Raw genomic sequence first — 13,882 nt, 5'->3', positions numbered from 1 at the left:
TACTCCAGGAGGCACCGAACTATATGTTCTCAGTAGAGTCCAGTGTCCTTGTAGCCTTTCCAATTTTCTTAGGTTGTATTCAACCTTGGGCTTGCCACAGGCAGTTGGAATAGCTTTATGGTCTACTTGGAGAATATTGAGTATTTCAGCTAATGCTTCTTCCTAAGACAAGGGATCTGCTCAACAGAGCTGAACTGATGAGCTGAGTGTCTTTCGCCTCAGGCTAGAAATACTTAATATCACATGAAGGGGAACCAAGAGAGATGGAATAAGTGCATGTGTGTGTTTATGTCTGTGTGTATCAGCTTATTTAAAACCTTGTTAAAGAAGATAAGCACTCAAATTTAGGACTTTGCTTCCTAGCACCCATATTAAATGAAGGAAGACGATGTTTGGGACTGGCAGCTTCTGCAGGGTGGATTCAGTGCAATGCTACTATAAAATAGCACCTTCTGCAGGAAATGGAGATGAAAATGCTCTGTTTTGGGGTGAGTCTCACCCCTCATTGTGGACGAATAAGCTAATACACCTCCTCTGGAGTTAGGTTGCACATGGGCTGCTCTCCCTTGTAGGCACGGTGGAAGTCATGCACAGGGGGATACTAAACCTCTGCAATGCAAAAGGACTCCAGAAGGGAGCCAGCCTCTTAGATTTCAAGGCCAAAGGGGACCACCGTAATTGCCCTACGGAGAGTCTTGTATAACACAGTCTGGGCTGAGCAGTGTCGCTGTGCCGATGGGAAGCATCTGCAGCATATCCAAAGCTTCCCAGAGTAACCACAGTCTAGACAGCATAACAGCAATGCTGAGGACCCACTGCTGGCAGCCCTGGTATGGGGTGTGGTGAGGAGACAAGGTGGAGGCCGTGTTGCTGTGCCTTCACTGCTGATGTTATTCAGCCATCTAAGATGGGTTTGTGCCAGAAATTACACCTCTTACTTGCTGGACATGCTGTCCTGAACTGGACAAGCTTAAAAAGGGCTAGTAGCCCTACTGGTAATTAAGAATCAAGGAACCTGCCCCAAATACCTTACCCCTAGTTCTCTACTGTTGAGCTGTGAGATGAGGTGGTAAGGTTTCTTATGGGACATTAGGAAGTAGAGGTAGATAATATATTACATAGCAGGATGCTATCTGCAGCCTGCGAAGGACAAGAGAGACTTCTCGGCTCCCCTCCCCGCTGTCCCCAGTGCAATCCCTCCAGGCTTGTCCATTTGAAGTACTGACGGGAACATAGAAACTCACACAGAGCTGGATTTCACCTTCTACCAGTGGGTGTTGTGGAAGGACAGGGAAGAGCTGGATGTTGAGGGCAGGAGGGTGGTTAGAGACATGCAAGCAGCAGACTGAAGTGAGACTCTGAAAGTGAGCTGACTCATCTCCCAGCCATGGATGTGAAGAAGCAGGTCACAGCTCTGCCTGGAAGAGGGCTGAGGGGCTGGGAGGATGGAGGATGGTCTGGGGACAGGGAGGAGGATACTGCTATGCTCTGACTGCTCCTTTGGGCCTTTTATTCCAGTAACTGGTACATTCCTTCCAGCTGCCTTTGTGTAGCTTTTGAGTTACAGGGAAAGTGCCCCAGCGTAAACAGGTCATTTGTGGTAGCTGAAGAAAAATGCTCCTGGCTGCTGCCTTGGGTGCCAGTGTCAAATTTCAGCTCAAACCAAGCTTCATCCACAGCTTAGCTGGGTGGTGAGGAGCTGGACTGGTCTCTGAAAAGACGTGATGCAATTTGCTTGCACCCACAAAGGGGGACTAATGTTCTTTGAAAACGCCTGTGTTGCTTTATAAAATATCCTTGGTTTTCCACAGTCCTGTCATTTGAGAACGTTGCTTTTGCTGTTGTGGAAAGGGGAAATACAGGGTGTCACTGAGAGGGGGGGAGACATGCTATGCAGAGTGAGGGGTTGTATTGGCTAATTCTGAGATTGCATTTTTCTGGAATAACTAGCACCCTCCAAAGCCAGGACTACTGAACACATCCCTGTGGCAGCAAATCTCCCACTGACTTCACTGGAAGCTGCAGGATCTAGGGGTGCTCCTGGGCTGAGTCAGCTGATTTTGTAGCATAATCCGTTCACTTGGAGATTGCACCCAGGCAGTCATCCTTCTCAGTACTGCTCCCTGCTGCCAACATCGTTGCTGCCTTGTTTGGCTTCAGAGTCAGCTCTCTCTAGGCTTCAGCCTTCCTCCCACAGTCAGATCTTGCACAAGAGATACATCTTGTGTATCTCCACCACCAAGTGTGGTGGTCTGCCAGCAACCATGCGGTGTTGGTGTGTTCCTTTACCTGACGGTTTTATGTGGACTTCGAAAGAGGCTGGAGAGTTCATTCAGCGCAAGAAATGTGCTCCTTGGATTAGCTCAGCAGCCAGCTGTGTTACGTTGGCACATGCTGCTGGTTATGAGAAGCTCTTTTCAGAAGAGGAGTTATCTTTGGGAAGGGTCTGGGAACTCTTCCTTAGGCTGTAAACACCCTAAGGTTTCACCTGCAAGATCCCTTACATATTAAAATCCCATGTCTGCTATGCACGAGGTACCTGTCCAGAACTTAATGGACTTCTCTCCCCATTAAAACATCTAGTGGAGCAGAGGGCTGGACTGCTTCCGTCCCTGCACGGATACTGGTTTCCCAAGTTGTGTGTGTGTTTATAACCATACATTGCAAAGACTGGGGTAGATGAAGTAACAGGGCCACTCAGAGGGGCAGAAACAGTGCCGCCAATAGCTCCCATGAGCCCTGACCTCCAGGCTTGGCCTTGTTTGCTGAGCCACATTCAGTTTTGAAAAAACAGTATATTTTTATTGCCTCTAACAGCACAACAGTTTAAGTTGTCTAGTTGAGGGGGTGGACAGCTCTGTATCAGAGGGGAATCAGTGGGCTATCTAGGGTTTTCAAACTCATGGCTTGTGGTCTCAGAGGCTGGCCAGAGGCAGGGCAAGGCCTCAGTGGAAAAACAGACTTATTTTTACCTGTATCTATGGACAGATATATATGGATATCTATCTGATGCAAGTCTAAAAGGCCCTGGCCCTGGTTGCAGCTGAGGAGCTGTTATATCCTTGCTCCTTCAGGGTGGGCCAGAACCTTTTCTAATCACCAGCTATTTTGTCCACTTTTCCTTGTGCAGCAATTGAAAGGGAAGATCCTTGTGAAAGGCAAGAAGCTGAGCAGGCAGGAGGACCCCACCGGAACAAATGGGAACAACAACCTGGAGGCTGAAGATGTCTCTGATGAAGATGAAGCAGCTGAAATGGAAGATGAATCTGTAAAGACTGAGATACAGCAGAAGGGGAAGGTAAGTAAAAGAAGTAACTGAGTCCTGAAAAGGGGCAGACCTGGAGAGGCAGAAAATCTATAAACAAGATCTTTGCCTATTGCAGAAGGCTCTGAAGTCCTGCATCAGGAAATCCCGTCTTGTTAGCGTATCCCATGACTCATGCTGGGAAACTACTTTCTAGGTGGATTTTGTACCATGCCTAAAAATAAAGAAAAGCAATTGAAATATACTTTTAATATGTTCCCAGCTAAGACAGTCTTCAGTGTGGTTTCAGCTACTCAGCTGGGGATATGTAAGGGTGAATTGTTGAAATCACTGGAGCTAAGGATCCTGGTCCTTGCTCAGCTTAATGATCTCTATCCCAAGCACAAACAGAGATCTTGCAGAGTCAGCCAAGCATGAAGGTTGGCTTCTTTCCTTGAAATGAGGCTGGAGGACACTGCAGCTGGGGCAGACCATGTAGCATTTATGGAAGCAGTAGAAGGGCATGTGTTCAATCTATCTCTCTCTGATTTCCAGAAATCTATTTGTCATGGGACCATCGTGACTTTGTTTATTACTGGAGACTGGTGCTTTTCTAGTCATGTTTTGGGACATACCTGCATGCTCACTGGCCATTTTTTTCTGACCCAGGGAGGGAGGGAAGAGCTACAGATCTATGAGGAAGGGGTGGCCGGTTACCAAAGCAATTGTGATGACTATTTCTGGGAGGAAAAGGCTGGCCTTCACACCAGTGTTTTGCTCCCTCATGTGAGGACATTAATTTTTCCAGACTACAGGTCATTGTGAAGGCCATATCTCTTATGGACCAGGTTCACAGGTGATTTAAATACATTAATTCCCACTGATGGCAAAGCTGAATGATGTTGCCTCTGGATCTGGTCTGATCTATGCTTCCCCTTGCTGATTCGCTCACTCTTTGAGGGTCTTACTTCTTTCTCTGGACTGTAGTCAATGTGTATAATTTTGAAGTCTGTCATTTTCTTTTCTTGTCTCTGATGGGAGCTGGTGGCTCTCACTTCACCCATGCACCAATGAATGTGGCTGTGGAGTAGGAGGTATCAAAGCATTCTGAGAACTTCCTAGTTCAAGTGAAAAAAGCCCAAGCTCTGTGGAGGGCAAAACATCCTTCCCTTCCCCTTATTTCCAGGTGTGCATGCTTGGGACCAGGACAGTATGGAAAACTCATTGCTAAGGCTCTGTTGTAAAGTTTAGCAACCAGAGACAGCCATTGATGCTGAAATACAAGTGATCATGCAGAGAGCAGCAGAAAGGGTATCCCACCAACAAGGAGAGAATCCATCTGGAGAACATCATGCAACAAGGGTGCTGGGACAGCAAAGCATATGTTGTGTGAAATCCTCTCTTAGCTCACCAATATAGGCTGATTGGGTTGTTCCTGTGTTTGCAGCCCTAATCACTTGTGAGTTGTGATAGCCAAGCTGAAATACTCATTCACATAATAACATGCAAATAAATGCAGAAGGAGGGATGGTGCAGATGAAATGAAATATTCCTGGTAGTAACACTTGGGAAGTCAGTGGTATCATTGAACAGGCCAGGATGGGCCTGAGAGGGCAGTGATGCTCTGAGAGGAGAGATTAGCACTCTCCATGCGGAGCAAGGGACATGGCAAGGGCAGCCTGCCCCTTTTCCACCCTCTCTCTGCATAGGGGTGCCACTGAGTGTTGATAGTGTGCATCCTTTTCATGTGAAGACAGTGGAGAAGAGAAGCCCCAGGGGTCCTAGACAAAACATGATTTTCACTTTTGAGTATGACTGCAGAAACTCCCCACAAATCTCTTGCTCTCCTGCTTCTAGAGTGACACCCTGAAGCTGGCCAAGGAGCTGTCAGACACAGTTGTCTACTGCAAGAGTGTCCATTTCAATGGCTTTGAGGACCCCAACCATCCTCGGGCTTTCTATGAGATGTCATCGTTCACGGAGAGCAAAGCTCTGAAACTAGCCCAGGAGTCTGGTATGTATGTTCTGCCTTGGCAAAAGGCCATCCTCTGTCCCAGTCCCCCATAAAGGGACAGCTACTGGTGGTTAAGCATGAGGAAAAGGCATGCCGAAAGACATGGGTTATGATCTCTTTGGCCATGCATGTCACAGAAACAGTGGGAGTAACTTAATGTCATAGATGCTGTTATCAAGAAGGGCATTTTATACAGGTAGTTCACACTCAGCCAGACTCGCTAGGCAGAGGAGCAGTATATACAGCAGCATCAAGAAGAGTTAAAAGCAGCCCCCATCACTGAAAGGGCCATTTTCTTCTTTTTTTTGTAGGAACCGGTTTTATTCATCACAACATCAGGCACCTGAGCCGGATCTACCCTGCAGGCTGGAGGACAGATTCTTCCAACTACAACCCCATTGACTTGTGGAACGTCGGCTGCCAGATCGGTGAGTGCAACTGGGAAGTCGGAGAGGGTCAGCCTGGTTGGCTCGCTTATGACCTGCTGTGTCAGGGCTTCAGCTGAGGTAGATGTGTGATCTCAAGCCATTTGCAGGCAGAGAGGCTCAGTGGTCACTGGGAGAGATCAGCTCTTCAGGCAATGCTCAGTGACTTTTCATAGACCATTTTCTGGCCCACCTCAAAACTGTCAGGAGAGCCTTTCCTGAACATTAATGTGCACATCCCTGCAATTTCACTGGAAACAGAGTTACTGCCATTTAACAAAGGAGGAGGGAGCCAGGAGCTACAGTCACTTACTGAAAAGCGTGCTGAAATGTCTGGCAGAGACGGAAGTCAAACTCAGCTCTCTTGAGCCCTAGAGCAAGGCTATAACCATAAGGGCCAAGCCACAGCCTGAGCTGTTCCCTGTAGTCAAAGCAGTGTATCATACCTACTCCCAGGGCATTGAGGCCCCTGATGGTATATTGATGTCTCAGATTTGATGAAAACAAAGGTCCCAGAGCCTGTTAAGTGAATCATGTTGTAGCTCTCATCCAGGAAACCCGGTGCAGTGGTAAGTGGGCAGGCTGGTGATGACATGCTTGGCTCTCTTGGTGATGCAGGATGTTGGAGACGTCCCAGTTGTGCCTATGTGGCCCAGTCAGACAAGAGAAGTTGCAGATGCAGGGCTCCCTGGCTGCCAGCCATGTAGACCTGCATGGGCTGGATGTGCCTGGCAGCATATGAACTTGCTGGGTCCTGCAGCCCCAATGGGGGGCACAGGTAGCACCCATTGGCCTGTCTCCCCAGCATTGAGTCCCTGGGGAGGCAACGTCAGGTCCCTCAGGGTACACTAAGGACAGACCTGCATGCCTTATCTGACCTGAATTCAGTATTTGGGCACACAAAATAAGATTTTTCAGAAGCCCTGAGTACTTGCAACTCCCAGGAAAACCAGTATACTGCAGTTACTAAAGTCTTGCTTGCAGGTGGAAAAACAGGGCAGTGCCTTAAAATGTTTTTGGCCTTCAAGTATTACAGGGTATGTAGGACCCAGGACCAGGCTAAATTACCATCTGTCCTAGAGCTCTCTTGGAAGTTCCTAAAGAGGTTAGCATCACCCTTGAGAAATCAATGGAGTGCTGAGGTCCATGTACGCTCCCTATGTGGTATTAGTGAGACTGTTCACTGAGACTGCATCCAGATTTGACATCAATGCTTTTAAAAAGACAGTTGCAAATTGGAAAGAATACAAGAAATCTGCTTGGTGTTAGGACACCAGAGAGGCTTGATCTATTTTGGGCAGGGAACAATAAAGAGATGATTTGATCACAGCTTCTGTACTCCTGCATGAGGAGTTCAGACAGTGAGGAGCTCTCTAGTCTAACCAAGAGAGGCATCAATGCCCCTCAGGATGGCAAATGGAAATAGGCATATCTGGGCTGGAAAGGAGGTTTTATAATGAGGCTAAGTAGCCAGAGAAACAACCTGAGAAGGATTTGCTGGCTTCACTGCAGGAGATAACTCCTTCAGCATAGAAATGAATGGGTTTATCTAAAAGATGCAGTTGCCCAACCAGGTGACAGAAATTCAATGCAGGACACTTTTTGACCCTGTGGCAGGCAGGAGGACAACTGAGATGGCTGAGGTGGCCCCTCCTGTCTCTAACATCTCTGAATGCAAGAAATCCTCAGGGGTAGCAGACTGTGAGGTTGGAGTTTATCACTGCTCTTTCAAGCATGGAAAAGCCAATGTTTATGTCCATGAAGTGCAATTTCATGTGAACAGAATTAGTATAAAAAATCTCACATTGATTTATCTGAAAGTGACTGAATTTATTTATTTATGTTGCAGTTGCCCTAAATTTCCAGACAGCAGGCACAGAAATGGATGTCTACCAGGGTCGGTTCCAGGACAATGGGTTTTCTGGGTATGTCTTAAAGCCGGAATTCCTCCGGGATGAGCAAACCAAATTCAATCCAAAATCCATCACAGAAGGAACATGGGGGACAAAGAAGAAGCTTCTGCTTAAAGTAAGAATAGAAGTCGGAAAATGTCTCGGTAGCATCCACCTTCAGGGGGGGTGTGTAGGTTGTACCTTCTCCTTCTCCTGGTGCTACCTGGGCAATGTTATCCTAACCCTACTCATTTCCCACTGCCGGGGTCTCTGCTTCAGTCCTGCATGGGCTTTCATCCTCCAGGGACTTACCCACATGTTTAATGTTCGGCAATAGGAGAGGTTAATGACAATATCCACTGTCATTACAGAAACACACAAGCAGACATGCAGTCAACAGTCACCACTGTTGTTCCAAAGTATCATCTGATCACTGTGGGGACAGTTAGAAAAGTTGCCTGCCCCCTAGCCAGCTGGCTGGGCTGGAGCAATGCTCATTAGGTGCTTTGGCTCATGACACCTTCCTCTGAAGGATGTCACAACGCTGGCTCTGAAGGACCAGCAGCAGCTTGTCACAACAGGTCCTGCACTCCTGGAGAAGGAGAGGGAAGTTTGCCAGGGAGCCCCCCCTCCTAATGATGTCCTGACCTCTTCCTCTGGTTCCTCCACAGATCATCTCTGGTCAGCAGCTGCCCAAGGTGAACAAAAGCAAAAACTCCATCGTTGACCCTAAAGTAACAGTAGAGATCCACGGTGTCCAACAGGATAACAACAAGAAGCAGACCAAAGTCATTGAAAACAATGGTAAGGGATTTTCTTCCACGCTGTGCTCCCCTGGGGCACTAACACTATGGTTTCATGTAGCAGAGTATTCCTTGCCAAAACTGCTGCCCTGTGGCCAGACCTGCCAAGGTGCACCCAAGCCTGCCATGCTAAGCAGATACATGAGATGCTGTTGGCCTACTTCAGTGCAGGGACCCTGGTTATAGACTGCTGGTGGCATGAACTAGCCCCACAGACTGATGTCCCCATGGAGAATTACTTGCAGGAGTTCTTTCCTCTCTTCTCTCTCTAAGATGTTTGGAGACAGAAATTCCCTACAAAACAACATCAGCCGTATGAGTTGTTTTGAGTCTGGCTGCCAAATTTGCAGAGCTAGAGCTTTGGAAGTGCTCTTTACCTCCATGCAGTTGGACTTTACCTGGGATGCACGGTCTCACCAAGATCTTCCCAGAGAAGGCTTCTTGTGAGGCTTTCAGGTTATCCTGAAAGTGGCACAAACTCACAAAAGACTGAGGTTGCAAGGGACTTCGGAGGTGTCTGTTCCAGCCCCTGCCCAAAGAAGGACCATCCTCAAAGTTAACTCAAGTTGCTCAGGGTATTGCCCAGATAAATTTTGAATATCTCAAAAGATGGAGATTACCCAGACTCTTTGGGCTCTCTCAAGTGATCCAGTCTTTGATTGACCTCATGATAAAATAAGGTAACCCTATTCTTAACCAGAAATTCCCCTGTTGCAGTTTGTGCCCATTATGCATCAAGCTTTTGCTGTGCACCTGTAAGAAGAGCCTGGCTCTATCTTCTCTATTAGGAGGTAGTGGAGGATGGCAATAGTAACCCCAATAGTAATATTCAACCTTAGCCTTCTCCAGGTTGAATAACTCGACCTCTCTCTGCCTCTTCTCATATGTAACATAGTCTGTGCAAAAGGAGAACATGTCCTGTAGCTCAGAGCCTCCTCACAAGGCACAGACACTGCATCTGCTCATCTTCTTGGCCAAAGTGGCACTGGTGCTAAATTAATGCACATCGCAGGAATGTTACAGGTGAGGGGTGAAAGCCATAAGCCCCCATCTCCAAAGAGCTGGGCCCAAGCCTTACCCAGCACTGACCTCAGAGATTTCACAGGCATTTCACCTCCCTGTGGACCATTTCTCATTGGTCAGACATGCCTGTGATTTCCCTCCATGCAGTGAGGGTCTGAATACTGTGGCCTTCAGAGATTGTAGAGGGCAAGTTCAGCCCTCTCTCCTGTGGAGTAATGAGGCAGTAGGAGTCTGAAAAATCAGCCCTCACCCTCCTGCTGACAAACACACATGTACATGTGTACACACACACACACACACACACACACACACAGCTTTTCTGCGTGGAGTAAGAGCCACGTGCTAGAAAGCTGGTGCATATTTTCCTCCCTGCTAACAATGTTTCCCTTTTCCTCTTTCCTGTTTGAGTAAATCTGGCCCAGCTCCTAAAGCTCACGGCCATTTCCATCACCTACAATGATTTTTATAATGTCTCGAGTGAAAGCTGCATAGGGAATGTTTCAGACCTGCCAGGCCTGTTCCTCAGGGCTGCTCAGCACACCCAGCCCCACAGCCAGCCCTTGGCTGGCTGGAGGGATGCTGGAGGGATGCTGGAGGGATGCTGGAGGGAGTGTTGCCCAATGGAAAGTGAATCAAACCATGAAAACATCAATGTTGGAAAGGGGCAACTGCAGAGAGGAGGTTGCATTTCATGGCTTGAGGTTTCAGATATGACCATGCTTCAGCAGCACACCTGGTTTGATGCTGGTGGGACTGGGCTGTGGGTACAGATCAGGCCCCAGCGGTGCAGCCGTGGAGCTCAAGAGGCTGTGGGAAGCTGTTGGCTCAGCAGCTCTAAGCATCTCACTATGGCTCCCATAGATGTCAATACAGTGAAACCTACTGTCCTAGGGCCAACGACTTTCCCTCAACTTTCATGATTTCTGCTCCCATGGGATCAGCAACACGGTTTTCCCAAGGATGAAGGTGGTCAGGAGCAGATGTGTGTTATCTGAACAGTCTAGCTGGTTTAATCCCATGAAAGTCCAAATAAAGTGCACCAACCCAGCACAGGTATTTTGCTATGGCACTGTCCACAGGCCCACCTCGGCACCTTCGGGGCCAGCTGAAAGATCCCTGCCTCCTGCCGAATTGTCCACAGACCCTCCATGACCAGCAGGCTTGAGCTGACATTTTGCTTTCCTCGGTCTTCCACTCTGCACAGGCTGGGCCGATGGCAGCAGGGTTTCAAACAGGATGTCCTCTCCTCCTGTTTGTTTCTGGGGAGTGGTTTACTGAAACTGCAGAGAGCACCCGCCGTGACGTGGAGAGAGAGCACTGAGCTTGCTTTTCATCTGTCATCTGATGTGACAGTCTCAGTTTTGTTTGCTTTGCGAGTCCGGATCACAAGATCCTTGTCCGTAACAGAAGTGGGGCTAGTCTGGCTGTCTCAGATACTGGCCTTATACAGGGAGACATAAAACATTTTGTCCACAGACCTGATGATGCTTTTTGTAATCAGACACTCCTCATTAGCCTTTCTTGCAGACAGGGAAACTGAGGCACAGAGTGGTGACAGATGGGCGTACCTCAAGCACTCAGTGAGGCTTAAGGCCCCAGAAGGCTGTCACAACACAAAGGCGCAGCTCTCCTCTCTGCTCCCCCCCTGGTTTAGGGCTGTAAAAATCTGCAGCTGGTCCAATGGCAACCAAAGACATCCATGTATCAGCCAGTGAGAGCCTGTGGAGCAGAGCTGAGTTCACCTACCTCCTGCTCCTCGCTGCCTTCTGGGAGCGTGGTGCTGAGGTCTGCAATGAGCAGCCTAAGCTGAAGGGTTTATTAATACCAGGTAGCAAATCGGTGTCAGAGCTGGGAACAATGGTCTCAGCACCTCCTGAGACCTTTGGCCTGCGTCGGATTAGGTTGGCAGTCAGGCAAAGTCTCCACCCAGTTGCAAGCATCTCTGACGTCCATCCTCATCTGCCAACATCTCTGACCTCCATCCTTGCTTGTGAGCATCTCTCACCTTCTTCCTTGTTTGTGAGTGGCTCTGACCTCTGTTCTTGTCTATGTTGCCCAGGCTTTAACCCGAAATGGGACGAAGAGTTTACATTTGACATAGAGATCCCTGCACTTGCCCTGGTCCGGTTTGTGGTGGAAGACTTTGACATGTCAACCAAGAATGACTTCATCGGGCAGTACACCCTTCCCTTCACTAGTCTGAAGCAAGGTAAGGCCCTGCTCCCTGTTCCTCACAACGACTGAGCCCTCTGGGAAGCTCCAGTGTCCTAGATGAGAGGTCCAGACCCATCACACCTCTGGTCAGAACAGGTTGTCTCTCTGGCGTATGGGCAGGATGATAAATGGTTTATCGGGCAGCTGTTAACACTGTCTCTGGGGAAGGGATCCCCTTGTCACCAGTGGCCTCGGGCACGTTACATTACCAGTGCTCAAAGCCATGCCTCTCAGACCTACCTGTTCTGTGGGGTACTGGGAGCAAAACGCTCTCGGAGACAGGGAGATGTTTTTGCAGGGTCTTGGCAAACGTTAGCGAATGTTTTTCCGACTGGACTAAAGGCCACTTTCCATCTGTGTCTCTGCTTCCAGGTTACCGCCACATCCATCTTCTGACCAAGAATGGAGACCCGTACTCCTCCTCCACCCTTTTTGTGTACATCGATATCCAGGACTGTGATTAGCAGCTCAGCTCTTTCAGGACACAGTGAACCTCGTTGCAGACCTAGAAGGAATTCAGCGTGCAAAGTCTGCCAATGTCAGGGTCCCATTAAATCGCCAGTGCCTTCTCTGGAGCAGCACATGGTGGGCCCATAGGACCCCTGATGTGAAATAGCCATCGACCTTCTCCCTTCTGCACGCTGGAAACATCCTAATGCTGCTGTTGAGATCAATCCTTTTGTACCTGTTCGACCAATCCAGCTGTGTTTTTAGTTCACTTTATTTAGTGTGATTTTTTAATTCTGCTTTTAGTGAGAGGATAGGGACTCCTTTTTAGCAAAGTACAGCTCTTGAGTTGGGTTTGGTCAGACATCTGGACAAAACACCCAACATCTGTGCAAGAAAATAATCCACCCCACCACTGAAATCAGTGGCCAGATGCCAGGTGACTTCTTGCAACTGCAGATGTCCGCCATCTTTCACCGTATGAAGTCTGAAATGGGGACACAATTCTCCTCTTACCTGTTACAGATTAAAAAAGAAAGCTGCACTACAAAGGCCCATGTTATAGAACTCGGCTTTCCTTTTGTTTTATAATAAACATTATACATGAACACTACTCTGCCTGTGTGCCTGGCTCTCAGCCAGGTCGCTTTGCATTCAAAGACTGGCTCTTGTCCTGTGAAGGAGAAAGAAGCTGCCGAGCGGCAGGTTTCCCTCTAACCCAAAGTGAAACCCACTCAAAGGGACCTCAGAGAATGTCATTTGCCGATGACAGTGGAAATACGTTCAACTGACAGTAGGGCTTTTATTTAATGCAGTAAAACTTACTTTGTTTCTGTTTTTATAGAAAAATGTCATTTTTTAACACCGAGGAAGTCAGAAACCGTTGTAAATGTTAGCCTGGTCCCAGTTGCTCTGTAGCGGTAACCTCGCACAAACAGACAAGAGTGTTTTGAACAGCAACACAGTATTTATGGCAAAAGGTGTTTTTTCTTCAAGTACAACTACAGAGTTAAGGGAATATTGTTGAAATAAAATAATATATATTTTGAAGTGCCAACTATGTTACTAACAATATGTTAGACTATTAAAAGTAAAAAAATCTGGAAAAGTCCAATTACTTGTCACTATTTGTCTCTTTGGCTTACTTGAATGCAACACGCATGAAGTTGGAGATGATAGATGTTCTCAATTTCTTAAAGCTATCAGTCTTTCTGAGGTTTTTCATGCCTAGCGATGCAGAGGACGGGCTGCTACCAAAGAGGTTGATGTCCTTTTAAACAAATTCCAGTCCACTCACTCCCCCACCTATTTTTGAGTCCAAAATCGCCTGGATTTAGTGATCCTTGGGCCCACTGCAAAACTGGGTTCCATTTAGTCCTACCTGGAGTTTGTTATGATGCAGTAGTCATTGCTGGACACATTGATTTTTTTCCTCTTCACTACAATATTGTGCGATGTTGTAAACCATTGCCAGATTAAATGTGAATTATATCCACAACTCAAAGGCTCATATCGAATTAATAACCAGTGGTTGAAAGAGTTCAAGAGTGGCAGAGGCCGCCGAGGCGGAACGGGCTGTCCTGCAGTGACACGGGCTCTCTCTCAGCTCACCTCTGGGATGGGGCATGTTGTATCAGGAGACTCATTTGAAGGCCAAGGCTGGAGCATCCTTGACTCCAACTCAGGGACAGTCTGAGTTCGGTCCCTGCTCCCAGGATGCTCTGAGAATTTTGTTTTAAGGAGCCATGGGATAAAAAGCACGAACAAAGGATACCCAGGACTGCCCTGTACTATGCAGGGAGCTTGCACCACGTGGCCTG

General features: G+C 47.8%; 1 protein-coding gene across 1 annotated transcript in view; it reads left to right on the top strand.

Annotated features, from left to right (window-relative positions):
* Window positions 1-13,225, top strand: part of PLCD1 (phospholipase C, delta 1) — a 47,702-nt gene extending 34,477 nt beyond the window's left edge. Inside the window, exons 9-15 of the mRNA XM_009333304.1 lie at window positions 3,131-3,298; window positions 5,102-5,258; window positions 5,570-5,686; window positions 7,533-7,711; window positions 8,247-8,379; window positions 11,461-11,610; window positions 11,988-13,225. Of these exons, the coding sequence (XP_009331579.1) occupies window positions 3,131-3,298; window positions 5,102-5,258; window positions 5,570-5,686; window positions 7,533-7,711; window positions 8,247-8,379; window positions 11,461-11,610; window positions 11,988-12,079 (996 nt within the window). The 3' untranslated portion in view covers window positions 12,080-13,225. The remainder of the gene's footprint in view (window positions 1-3,130; window positions 3,299-5,101; window positions 5,259-5,569; window positions 5,687-7,532; window positions 7,712-8,246; window positions 8,380-11,460; window positions 11,611-11,987) is intronic.
* The last annotated feature ends 657 nt before the right edge of the window (window positions 13,226-13,882 follow it).

This window comes from Pygoscelis adeliae, unplaced genomic scaffold, assembly GCF_000699105.1.
Source record: "Pygoscelis adeliae isolate BGI_AS28 unplaced genomic scaffold, ASM69910v1 Scaffold88, whole genome shotgun sequence".
NCBI lineage: Eukaryota > Metazoa > Chordata > Aves > Sphenisciformes > Spheniscidae > Pygoscelis > Pygoscelis adeliae.
The sequence above is the reverse complement of the archived record's forward strand: the minus strand, read 5'-3'. Positions and strand labels throughout refer to the sequence as shown.